At 38.9% G+C, this 13,445-nt stretch overlaps 1 protein-coding gene across 3 annotated transcripts in view; it reads left to right on the top strand.

Annotated features, from left to right (window-relative positions):
• CDC14A (cell division cycle 14A) overlaps nt 1-13,445 on the top strand; it is a 189,180-nt gene that overhangs the window by 143,559 nt on the left and 32,176 nt on the right. For all 3 annotated transcript variants that reach the window (XM_064282489.1, XM_064282490.1, XM_064282488.1), the window contains one exon: nt 11,912-12,071. In XM_064282489.1, coding sequence (XP_064138559.1) covers nt 11,912-12,071 — 160 coding nt within the window. The remainder of the gene's footprint in view (nt 1-11,911; nt 12,072-13,445) is intronic.

Genomic DNA, 13,445 nt, shown 5'->3' with positions numbered 1-13,445 from the left:
GACAAGGATGCTAAGTCCATTTGATGGGGGAAGAGTCTCTTTAATAAATGGGTGCAGGAAAAATTGGATTTCCACATGCAGAAGAATGATTCAGGATCCAAGCCTCACACCATACACAAAAACCAGTTCAGAATGGGTCAAGGACCTAAACGTGAAAACTAAAGCCATAAAATTCTCAGAAGAAAATGTAGGGGTGAGGCCATGGGACCTGGTTTTAAATGAAGGACTCTCAGCTATGGCAACAAAAGCATGAGCAGCAAAAGACAAAATAGATAAATGGGACCTCATAAAAATACTTTTAGTCATCAAAAGACTATCAAAAAAATGAAAGGACAACCTACAGATTGGGAGAAAATTTTAGGAAACCATATATCTGACATGGGTCTAATATCCAGAATATATAAAATACTTCTACAACTTAACAATAAAAAGACAACTCAATGAAAAAATGGACAATGGACTTGAACAGACATTTCACCAAACAGGATATTGAAATGACCAACAAACACAGGAAAAGATGCTCAGTGTCATTAGCCATTGGGGAGATGGAAATTAAAACCACAAGGAGATTCCATCCTGCCGCCATTAGATGGCCGTGATCAAATAAGTAGGTATTGGCAAGGGTGTGGAGAAACTAAAACCCCTATCTGTTGAGAGTGGGAATGCAAAATAGTGCAGCCACTGTGGAAAACAGTTTGGCAGTTCCTCAAAGGTTGTGTATAGGTCTATAACCCAAAACCAAACCAAACCCAGTGCCGTTGAGTCGATTCCGACTCATAGTGACCCTATAGGACAGAGTAGAACTGCCCGATAGAGCTTCCAAGGAGCGCTTGGTGGATTTGAACTGCCAACCCTTTGGTTTGCAGCTGTAGCACTTAACCACAATGCCACCAGGGTTTCCATATAGGTCTATATGACCCAGCAATTCCAATACTAAGTATATACCCAGCAGTGAAAGCAGGAACACAAACATAAACCTGTATGCGAATGTTACATTGCAGCACTTTTCACAATAGCCAAAATGTGAAAACAACTGAAATGTCCATCAGCAGGTGGATGGATAAAGAATATGTGGTATATAATACAATGAGATACTCCCCTGCCATGAAGAGAAATGAAAACTTGATGCACGCCACAGTACTGATGAACCTTGAAAACATCATGCTGAGTGAAATAAGCCAGTCACAAAAGGACAAATACTATATGATCTCACTTACATGAAATAAGCAAATATATAAAAAACCAAAAACCAAACCCAGTGCTGTCGAGTCGATTCTGACTCATAGCTACCCTATGTATAGGAAGTATATACCCAGCAAATATATAAAAAAAGAAAATATATAGAAACCAAAAATTATTAGTGGCTACCAGGGATGGGAGGGAGGGAGAAGGGGGGAATTTTTGCTTAGGGAGCATTGAGTTTATGTTAATGGGGATGGAATAATTTGGAAAAAGAGGAAGAATGACTGCACAACTTGAAGAATATCATCAACATCGTTGAATAATACGTGTAGAAATTGTTGAATTGGTTTGTTTTGTTGTGTATATTTTCACCACAATAATAAAAAAGGAAAATTAAAAAAATATTCATACAGATTACTCTAGGTGGACAAGTGAATGGTTTTTGCTTGTTTCTCATGCTTTGAATAAAGCTATGTGAATTAGGTTTAGACTTGAGAAAAAATTTATTGCAAGTAGTACTGTGTGAAGTTAGTTGTAAAATTCGTATTTTGGCAGATTCAGTGATTTAGCCCCTGATCATGGCACTCTATACCTACCCCGGTATTAGCTAGTGAAATCTTTTAAAGAATTCTCTAACTCTTTTTGTCCTTCTAGTGTCACTTTCTAGTGTGTTTCAGGATCAAGAGCCTTCACTTACACCTTCACAGATTCTCTTTCTAAACATCGTCCTACTCAGTCTTCTACTTGAACCTCTTTTTTTTTTTTTTTTTTTTTAGAACTCCCTAAATACTTGTTTCTTTCCCACCCCCTGCATCTTGGCTGCTGCTTTCTGGTTTGTCTGCCTTTGATACCATGTCAGACCATCTCATAGCCTGGTATTTGTTAAGCCAGGAACTACCTCTGTTTGCAGAACAGCGCTGGGTGGTGGTGTGCCGGCGGGCAGGGCAGACTGGAGCTCACGTCACAGCTAGGGTAGGCCTTGGCCGAGCTAGAAAGGGGCTTGGGTCTCTATACAAAGTCACCAAACAGTGGCTTTGGATGGTCATGGGGGTTAGGATTGGGCTGTGCTGGAAAAACATGTGTCCAGGCTGCAAGGAGTGATGAAGATGAAGAGTTAGGGTGGTATAGAGATAGGGTGAGGTTTCAACTTAAGACACGGAGGGAGAACAGGTCAGCTACAAACAGAAGGAGCTGCACAGTGACTTCCACTGTGTTCCAGATTTGAAACCAGAAGTATTTATAACAATGCAGCTGACTTGAGTTTCTTTAACGAAATTTTAAAAGCAGATTTTAGAAAGACTCATGAAGGCTCAGTATCAGAATTAACTATGACTTGGCTCATAATAAAGCCAAGTTAGTTATTTTCCTATGTTCTAGGCCTGGCTAGTCCAAGTCTGACTGTCCTCTCTCAACAAGGCTCTATTCAAATCATCACAAATCTTTTCCTGTCACCTCAAAGCACGTTGGCAGAGGGCCAGGAATGTCATCCTCTTTTAGAAAACACGCTATATCATTGGAGGGATTACTTTCAGCTGGAGTGTTCGTTTCATAGGATTTGATTTTAAAGTGCAGAATACTTAAAAATACATGTTTTACTTCTTTTGTTTGAGATGAGGCTTTTAAGGTGTAATAGACACCACAATAAAAGTTAGCATGATTTTCATTGTCAATAAAAAAGGTATTTATACAAAGTGCTGCTTTTTCCTAAGAAGCACTTTCGTACAGCATTGCTTAGCAACATACAAATCAGCTTTGACACCTTTTTCATCTTTAATATTCAGGTTCAAATCAAGTCTTTCCAGTGATGGGACAGATTGTGTCTTTCAAACTGAGGAAGTGAAAGGTGTCACTTTGTAATTTTAATCTCATAGCTTGGCAGTAGCATCAGAGTTTTCATTTTATAACTTATTTTGGAATTGAGAGTTTTTTCAATTTAGCCTCTAAGGTGCTCCAATGTTTCTGCCTATTCTTCCTTTATGTTTTTTATTCCTGCAGGGCCTTTGTTTTATTTTTAAGCTTTTATTATATAAAATTTATTTGCCATTTCAACCATTTTTTAAAATAATTTTTATTGTGCTTTAAGTTTACAAATCAAGTCAATCTCTCACACAAAAACCCATATTTTTAGTGAAAGTTTACAAATCAAGTCAGTCTCTCACACAAAAACCCATATACACCTTGCTACACACTCCCAATTACTCTCCCCCTAATGAGACAGCCCGCTCTCTCCCTCCACTCTCTCTTTTCGTGTCCATTTCCCCAGCTTCTAACCCCCTCCACCCTCTCATCTCCCCTGCAGGCAGGAGATGCCAGCATAGTCTCAAGTGTCCACCCGGTCCAGGAAGCTCACTCCTCACCAGCATCCCTCTCATATCATATCTCATATCATAATTTGTTTATCCATTCATCCGTTGATGGGCACCTAGGCTGTTTGCATCTTTTTGCTATTGTAAACAGTGCTGCAATGAACGTGGGTGTGTATATATCTGTTCGTGTAAAGGCTTTTATTTCTATAGGATGTATTCCAAGGAGTGGGGTTGCTGGATCATATGGTAGTTATAATTCTAGCTGTTTAAGGAAGTGCCAAATCGATTTCCAAAGTGGTTGTACCATTTTAGTCTCCCTACAACCTCTCCAACATTTATTATTTTGTGTTTTTTGGATGAATGCTAGCCGTGTTGGAGTGAGATGGTATCTCATTTTAGTTTTGATTTGCATTTTTCTAACGGCTAATGATCATGAACATTTCCTCATGTATCTTTTAGCTGCCTGAATGTCTTCTTTGGTGAAGTGCCTGTTCATATCCCTTGCCCATTTTTTAATTGGATTATTCATCTTTTTGTTGTTGAGTTTTTGCAGTATCTTATTCGACTCAATGGCAGTGGGTTTTTTTTTTTTTTTAATAGATTTTAGAGATTAGACACTGATCAGATTTGTTGTAGCCAATTTTTTTCCCCCAGTCTGTAGGTAATCTTTTTACTCTTTAGGTGAAGTCTTTGGATGCACATAAGGGTTTGATTTTTAGGAGCTTCCAGTTATCTACTTTGTCTTCTGGTGTTTGTGCATTGTTGCTAATGTTTTGTATAGTGTTTATGCCATGCATTAAGGCTCCTAGTGTTGTCCCTATTTTTTTCTTCCATGATCTTTATCATTTTAGATTTTATATTTAGTTCTTTGACTCACTTTGAGCTAGTTTTTGTGCATGGTGTGAGGTATGGGTCTTGTTTCATTTTTTTAAAATAACTTTTATTGTGGTTTAGGTGAAAGTTTACCAATCAAGTCAGCCTCTCACACAAAAACCCATATATGCCTTGCTACACACTCCCAATTACTCTCCCCCTAATGAGACAGTCCTCTCTCTCCCTCCATTCTCTCTTTTCATGTCCATTTCCCCAGCTTCCAACCCCCTCCACCCTCTCATCTCCCCTCCAGGCAGGAGATGCCAACATAGTCTCAAGTGTCCACCTGATCCAAGAAGCTTGCTCCTCACCAGCATCCCTCTCCACCTGTGTCCAGTCCAATCCATGTCTGAAGAGTTGGCTTCGGGAATGGTTCCTGTCCTGGGCCAACAGAAGGTCTGGGGGCCATGACCATGGGGGTTCTTCCAGTCTAAGTCAGACCATTAAGTCTGGCCATATGAGAATTTGGGGTCTGCATCCTACTGCTTTCCTGTTCCCTCAGGGGTTCTCTTTTGCGTTCCCTGTCAGGGCAGTCATCGGTTGTAGCCGAGCACCACCTAGTTCTTCTGGTCTCAGGATGATGTAGTCTCTGGTTCACGTGGCCCTTTCTGTCTCTTGGGCTCGTAATCGCCTTGTGTCCTTGGTGTTCTTCATTCTCCTTTGATCCAAGTGGGTTGAGACCAATTGATGCATCTTAGATGGCTGCTTCCTAGCATTTAAGACCCCAGACGCCGCTCTTCAAAGTGGGATGCAGAATGTTTTCTTAATAGATCTTATTATGCCAGTTGACTTAGATGTCCCTTGAAACCATGGTCCCCAGACCCCTGCCCCTGCTACGCTGGCCTTTGAAACATTCAGTTTGTTCAGGAAACTTCTTTGCTTTTGGTTTAGTCGAGTTATGCTGACCTCCTCTGTATTGTGTGCTGTCTTTCCCTTCACCTGAGGTAGTTCTTATCTACTATCTAATTAGTGAATGCCTCTCTCCCACCCTCCCTCCCTCCCCCCTCTTGTAACCACCAAAGAATGTTTTCTTGTCAGTTTAAACTATTTCTCAAGTTCTTATAATAGTGGTCTTATACAATGTTTGTCCTTTTGTAACTAATTTCACTCAGCGTAATGCCTTCCAGGTTCCTCCATGTTATGAAATGTTTCACGGATTCCTCACTGTTCTTTTCGATGCGTAGTATTCCATTGTGTGAATATACCATAATTTATTTATCCATTCATCCGTTAATGGGCACCTTGGTTCCTTCCATGTTTTCGCTATTGTAAACAGTGCTGCAGTAAACATGGGTGTGCATATATCTGTTCGTGTAAAGGCCCTTATTTCTCTAGGATATATTCCAAGGAGTGGGATTGTTGGATCGTATGGTAGTTCTATTTCTAGCTTTTTAAAGAAAAGAATAAGGAAGCACCAAATCGATTTCCAAGGTGGTGGTACCATTTTACATTCCCACCAGCAGTGTATAAGTGCTCCAATCTCTCCACAGCCTCTCCAACATTTATTACTTTGTGTTTTTTGGATTAATGCCAGCCTTGTTGGAGTGAGATGAAATCTCATTGTAGTTTTGATCTGCATTTCTCTAATGTCTAGTGATTGTGAACATTTCCTCATATATCCGTTAGCTACATTTCAACCATTTTTATGTGTACGTTAATTACTTTTACTATGTTGTGCAATTACCACCATTATTTACTTTCAAAATATTTTCATCACCCTTAACAGAAACTTGGAAACCCTGGTGGCGTAGTGATTAAGTACTACGGCTGCTAACCAAAAGGTCGGCAGTTTGAATCTACCAGGCGCTCCATGGAAACTCTATGGGGCAGTTCTACTCTGTCCTATAGGGTCACTACAAGTTGGAAGTGTCTTGATGGCAACGGGTTGGGTTGGGTTGGGTTTGGTGTAACAGAAACTCGGTACCCCTTAAGCAATACATCTCCATTTTATTTTTGGGATCCCATCTAAAAATTCTTTAGTGAGGCACGCAGGACCTGTCATCTACTTCTCTCAGAGGCTCTGCTTCAGCCAAATCAAATGACCCCAGTTTCCCAAAAATGCTGTGTTCTTTGATACCAGTATTTCTTCAGTCACTGGGAATACTCTTTGCTGGTGTAGTCCTGCTCATCTTCCCAGACACTTCAGGATTCTTGGGGAACTTTTCTCTGATTCCTTCAGTTTGAGTTAGGCGCCCCTTCTCCTAGGATCCTGTACAGATCTTGGATTTCAGTTATTTACTTTCTCGAGCTAAACTGGGAACTTTTTTTGATGAACATGGATTGTCTTTTATGTATATATTCCTATCCTTCCCATGTGTTTCATTAATCTGAATTTCTCAGCATTTGTGACAGCTGAATCTCCTCTCCCCCTCAAATAGTGAGTTCTTTATTACTAGAGGAGTCCTGGTGGTGCAAACAATTAACACGCTCAACTGCTAATTAAAGGTTGGAGGCTCAAGTTCACCCAGAGGCACCTCGAAAGAAAGGCCTGCCAATCTACTTTTGAAAATCAGCCAATGAAAAGCCTGTGGAGCACTTGTTCTATCCTTGATGCACATGGGATCTCCATGAGTTGGAATCAACTTAACAGCAACTAGTTGGTTTCATTTGTTACTGGAAGTTCTGACCAGAGACCCAACACATTCATTTATGAGTTTAACAATTATTTTTGAACTGCTTATTCTGTTTCAAGGACTATGCTATTTGTTTACTAATATTTAGAGGCATTAAGAGTCAAGCATCAGATTAGGGGTTTTGCTAGATATAGCATTAAGTAGGCAGCCTGGAGATGGGACAAATTAAAGCAAGGATTTTTGAAGACACAAAAGAGAGGCCATTCCATGGTTTTATAAAGGTTTACACAAAGGAAGGAAATGTTAAGGAGAGTTTGTTTTGAATACATATTTTTGCAGCTGGTATTGAAAAATGTGACTCAGTGGTTATGCTAACTCATCAATGTACACATGCTAAGCTCAGAAAACACTTCTCTATGGTCTGCTTCCAGAAAGTATCTTCTGCCATGATAGAAGGCACATAGATCCTGCTACACCCCTAATGAATTGGTATGTGTAGATTTCTGGAATTTTTATTTTATTTAATATTTAAAAACTTATTAGATTTTTTTTTTTAATTTAGTCTCTTTATAAAAATACTGGAAGGTTCTTAAGATAAATAAAGCTAGTATCAACTTTAAAACAATGCCAGAAGTAGTAAGTTAGTTTTATATGTGGACAACTTAGCTTATATGTAGAGCTTCTGTACTGGCTGTCTAGAAATTTTATCAAAGCTATTTATTTTCCTCTTTAGCTTTATGTGGAAACTACTGAAAAATGGGCAAAGACTAAAAGAAAAAATACCTCTTATTTGGAATTAGAGTAGGATACTCTATAATAAAAACGTCTCCCAACAGCCATTCCCACCCCATGCTGTTAATATTTTGGCACTTATTCTACTGACTTCTAAATTGTTGTTGTTGTTAGGTGCTGTCAAGTCGGTTCTGACTCATAGTGACCCTGTGTACAACAGAATGAAATACTACACAGTCCTGTACCATCCTCAAAATTGTTGTTAGGGTTGAGCACATCATTGCAGCCATTGTGGCAATCCATTTCATTGAGGGTCTTCCTCTTTTTCACTGACCCTCTACCTTACCAAGTACGGTGCCTTCTCCAGGGACTGATCTCTCCTGATAACAGGTCCAAAGTACGCAAGACAAAGTCCTGCCATCCTCGCTTCCAAGGAGCATTCTGGCTGAACTTCTTCCAAGACAGATTTTTTCATTCTTCTGGCAGTCCATGGAATATTTAGTATTCTTTTCCAGTACCATAATTCAAAGGCATCAATTCTTCTTATATCTTCCTTATTCATTGTCCGGCTTTCACAAGGATAAGGGACGATTGAAAATACCATGGCTTGGGTCAGGCACACCTCAGTCCTAAGTGACATCTTTGCTTTTTGCTACTTTAAAGTGTCTTTTGCAGCATACTTGTCCAATTCAAGACATCGTCTGATTTCTTGACTGCTCCTTCCATGGGTGTTGATTGTGGATTCAAGTTAAATGAAATCCTTGACAACTTCAGTCTTTTCTCCATTTATTGGTCCAGTTGTGAGGATTTTTGTTTTCTTTATGTTGAGGTGCAGTCTGTACTGAAGGCTGTAGTCTTTGATCTTCATCAGTAAGTGCTTCAAGTCCTCTTCACTTTCATCAAGGAAGGTTGTGTTATCTGCATATCGTAGATTGTTAATGTGTCACCTCCAGTCCTCATGCCACGTTCTTCATATAGTCCAGCTTCTTGGACATTTGCTCAGCATACAGATTGAATATGTATGGTGAAAGGATACAACCCTGATGCATTCCTTTCCTCACTTTATAACACGTAGTATCCCCTTGTTCTGTTCAAACGACTGTCTCTTGGTCTGTGGTTCTTTATGAGCACGATTAAGTGTTCTGAGAGTCTCATCCTTTGTAGTGTTATCCATAGTTTGTTATGATCCACGTAGTCGAATGCCTTTGCATAGTCAATAAAACACAGGTAAACATCTTTCTGCTATTCTCTGTTTTTAGGCATGATCCATCTGACATCAGCAATGATATTCCTTGTTCAATATCTTCTTCTGAATCTACTTGAATTTCTGGCAGTTTCATATGTATGTACTGCTGTAACCACTTTTGAATGATTTTCAGCATAATTTTACTTGTGTGTGATATTAATATTTTTCAATAATTTCTGCATTCTGTGGGATCACTTTTCTTTGGAATGGGCACAAATATGGATCTCTTCCAGTTGGCTGGCCAGGCAGCTATTCTCCAAATTTCTTGGCATAGATGAATGAGTACCTCCAGTGCTGCATCTGTTTGTTGGAACACCTCGATTGGTATTCTGTCAGTTCCTGGAGAATTATTTTTCACCAGTGGCTTCAGTGCAGCTTGGACCTCTTCCTTTAGTACCATCGGTTCTTGATCATATGCTACCTCCTGAAATGGTTGGACATCGATCAGTTCTTTTTGGTACACTGACTGTGTGTTTTCCTTCCATCTTCTTTTGATTCTTCCCGCATTGTTTAATATTTTCCCTGTAGAATCCTTCAGTATTGCAACTCGAGGCTTGAATTTTTTCTTCAGTTCTTTCAGCTTGAGAAATGCCAAGACTGTTCTTCCCTTTTCTAACTCCAAGCCTTTGCACATTTCATTATAATTACTTTGTTTTCTTGAGCCACCCTTTGAAATCTTCTGTTCGGCTTTTACGTCATCATTTCTTCCTTTCATTCTGGCTACTTTTTGTTCAAGAGCAAGTATCAGAGTCTCTGGTGACATCCACTTTGTTTGATGCGAGAGATGAATTCCTATTCTGGGGACCTAGTGATACAGTTTATGGAGGCACTCTTGTATTTGTTGGTTTCCCCTCTGTTTTAACTAGGGCTTTGAACCAGTTCATTCCTGTTCGAACCCCTGCTGAGAATTTGCATTTCTAACAAGTTCCCTGCTGAGAATTTGCATTTCTACCTCAGATATACTAAATCAGAATCTATATTTTAATAAGATCTCAGATGATTCTTATGTATAACTTCCTGGGAACTTGTTAGAAATGCAAATTCTCAGCAAGCAACTTGTTGGAAATGCCATTTCTCAGCAGGGGCTCAAGCTGGAATGAGCTGGCTTGAAGCCCTGGTTTTAACCTGAGTTTTTTTTTTTTTTGCCATATGGAACCTTTGAGACAAAGTGTCATTCGATTTGCCTGTTGCTTCAAAAAACAAATCTATGTTCTTATGGTGGTCTTTCCTTAATAATGCTGTTCTTTCATCATGTGCTAATATTCCTCATGATGTACCATAATATTTTTAGTTTAATTCTATTCAGTACAGTGTAGTTTAGAATAGATTTCAAGGTATTCTGTGTGGTAATTTATCTTAAAAGAAATGCATGAAGGTGACTCCATCAATAAAAATTAAAGCCCCAGATTGTCATTTGCTTACATATTTAAAATTTTCTTTTAACATTGGAAAACAGCTGTAACTTTGTCTTATTAAATAAAAGAAAGCTTATAGATGAACTTCAAGCGCATTTTCTTTTCCTAAAGGAATGTCAGATCAGACTATAAGGTTTGCTTTTAGATAATAAGAGTGGGTTTCTAAAGTTATTTGTTCAGGAACTTTCATAGTGACACATACAGTTAGGTGTTTAATACCTTTTAAGTTAACATCCCTGTCCAGCCCAAGTTCTTTCATCTATGTCTTTAAGTCCAATTCACTCCACTTCTTTTCACAAACCAAGCCCATTTCTATTGAGCTGATTCTGACTCGTAGCAAACATATAAGGCAGAGTAGACCTGCCCCATAGGATTTCCAGGGCACTTACTGATGAAGATCAAAGACTATAGCCTTCAGTATGGATTGCACCTCAACATAAAGAAAACAAAAAACCTCACAACTGGACCAACAAGCAACATCATGATAAATTGAGAAAAGGTTGAAATTTCTCAAGGACTTCATTTTACTTGGATCCACGATCAATGCCCATGGAAGCAGCAGTCAAGAAATCAAATGATGTTTTGCATTGGACAAATCTGCTGCAAAAGACCTCATTAAAATGTTAAGCAGCAAAAATGTCACTTTTAGGACTCATGTGTGCCTGACCCAAGCCATGGTATTTTCAATCGCCTAATGTGCTTGTGAAAGCTGGACAATGAATGAGGAAGACCTGAGAAGAATTGACACCTTTGAATTATGGTATTGGCGAAGAATATTGAATATACATACCATGGGCTGCCAGAAGAAGGAATAAATCTGTTTCGGAAGAAGTACAGCCAGAGTGCTCCTTGTTAGTGATAATGGCGAGACTTTGTCTCATGTACTTTGGACATGTTATCAGGAAGGACCAGTCCCTAGAGAGGGACATCATGCTTGGTAAATTAGAGGATCAGTGAAAAAGAGGAAGACTTTTAACCAGATGTATTGCCACAGTGGCTACAATGATGGGTTCAAGCATAACAACAATTGTGAGGGTGACACAGGACCAGGCAGTGTTTCATTCTGTTGTACATAGGATCGCTATGATTTGGAACCAAATTGACAGCACCTAACATCAACAACAACAATCTTTACAGAAGCAGATGGCCGGTCTTTCTCCTGTGGAACAGCTGGTGGGTTGGAACTGTGAACCTTTCTGTTAGCAGCCAAACACTTAATCACTGTGCCAGGGCTCCTTTTTTCACAGACATACCGAATTGCTATTTGAGAAATACCGTACAGATTTCAAATTCACGCTTAAAGGGCAAATGGACTCACAGTCTTTATTGCTCTGGAATTTTTTCTAAGCATCTGAGAACCCCAGTGATCAACCCATGGATGGGTATACAGGTATATATTGGAAGGTGGCTATTTGTTCTTAATATAGAATTTTGAAACAATTTATTTTGGCTTTTAGAAAATGACTTTATTTTTTAGTATTCTAAGATTTCATAATCCTTTCAGTCTGATTTGCAAATGTTTTCCTGTTAATCTTTGAGGACAGCTCGTTTTAAAGATTATTTTGTTTTCTTTCCTTTTTACAGAAAACAAGCATCATTGTGGGTCCAAGGAGACATTTTCCGATCAAAACTGAAAAATAGACCATCCAGTGAAGGAAGTATTAATAAAATTCTTTCTAGCTTGGATGACATGTCTATTAGTGGAAACTTATCTAAAATACAAAACATGGAGAGATTTGGAGAGGTGAGTTTTTCCCAGGAAGGTTTTCATATCTCCTTAGACTAAATAATGGTTAAGAGCTATGGCTGCTAACCAAAAGGTCAGCAGTTTGAATATACCAGGCGCTCCTTGGAAGCTATATTGGGCAGTTCTACTCTGTCCTATGGGGTTGCTGTAAGTTGGAATTGACTCCATGGTGATGAGTTTTAGACTAACATTCTACGTTTCTTTCTTTTTTTTTTCCTACTGTACTTTAGATGAAGGTATAGAGAGCAAATTAGTTTCTCATTAAACAGTTAATACACATATTGTTTTGTGACATTAGTTGCCAACCCCACGACACGTCAGCACTCTCCCTTTCTTGACCTTAGATTCCCAATTACCAGCTTTCCTGTCCCCTCCTGCCTTCTTGTCCTTGCCCCTGAGCTGTTGTGCCCCTTTAGTCTTATTTTGTTTTGTGTGCTCGACTAATCTTTGGCTGAAGGGTGAACCTCAGGACTGACTTCAGTACTGAGTTTAAGGTTTTACTCTACGTTTCTTTGTTCTCTGAGGAGCTGAGAGTACCAAATTTTTAGGCTTGGAGTCATCCACATATAAAGTGAGAATCAGAGCAAAGAAAGCAATTACCCTTAAAAAGAAGAATCTCTAATGTAAGGAGTATAATTATAAAGGAGGCTATTCTGGGTTAGAGAGTATTTACAGAAAGGAAATAGAAAGCAAGCTTTTTAGTTGAAAATTGAAACAGATATCAAGAAGAAAAATTTTGATGTGACAGTTAAACAGTAAATCACAAGTGGTACTTTGAAAGCCTCAAATTCATTCTGGCTTCTAAAGTAAGTCTAGGGTTGAAAACATAATTAGGGACATTTTTTTTTTCAAACTCGAGATTCTGCTATAAGCAAGCAAACCACTTTTAAACCCCTGACATACATTGTCTGGCTTAATCTTTATAACTACCTGATGAGTTGGGTAATGTGATCTCCATTTTACAGACAAGGAAAATGAGTATCCAGAGACATTCTAAACTCTGTGTTAGAAACGAGAATCAATCCACGTCTGTCTGATTCCAAACCTGTTTTTTCAATTATATGCCGCTACTTCTAGATAAAATTAGAAACCACAGGCATTTTTTGGAGCTATAAGCAACCTTGGAATCATTTATTCTAGTTACCTTCTTGTACAGTTAGGAAACTGGGTCCCAGAAAATTTGTTTGGTTGTGGGGCCAGCTTGAGAATTGGGCACCCAACTCCTAGTTTAGCTCTTTACAACATGCTGTAGCTGAGGTGATGCTAAGTACCTGATTTATATGTATTTTGATGTTCTGGTCCTGTTTTGGTAAGAGCCAAAAAGCTGTTAAAAATATTTAAGCAGCAAGGGTAGATTTATATTAGACAGCT

This window comes from Loxodonta africana, chromosome 3, assembly GCF_030014295.1.
Source record: "Loxodonta africana isolate mLoxAfr1 chromosome 3, mLoxAfr1.hap2, whole genome shotgun sequence".
NCBI lineage: Eukaryota > Metazoa > Chordata > Mammalia > Proboscidea > Elephantidae > Loxodonta > Loxodonta africana.
This window is presented reverse-complemented; position numbering and strand designations above follow the sequence as displayed.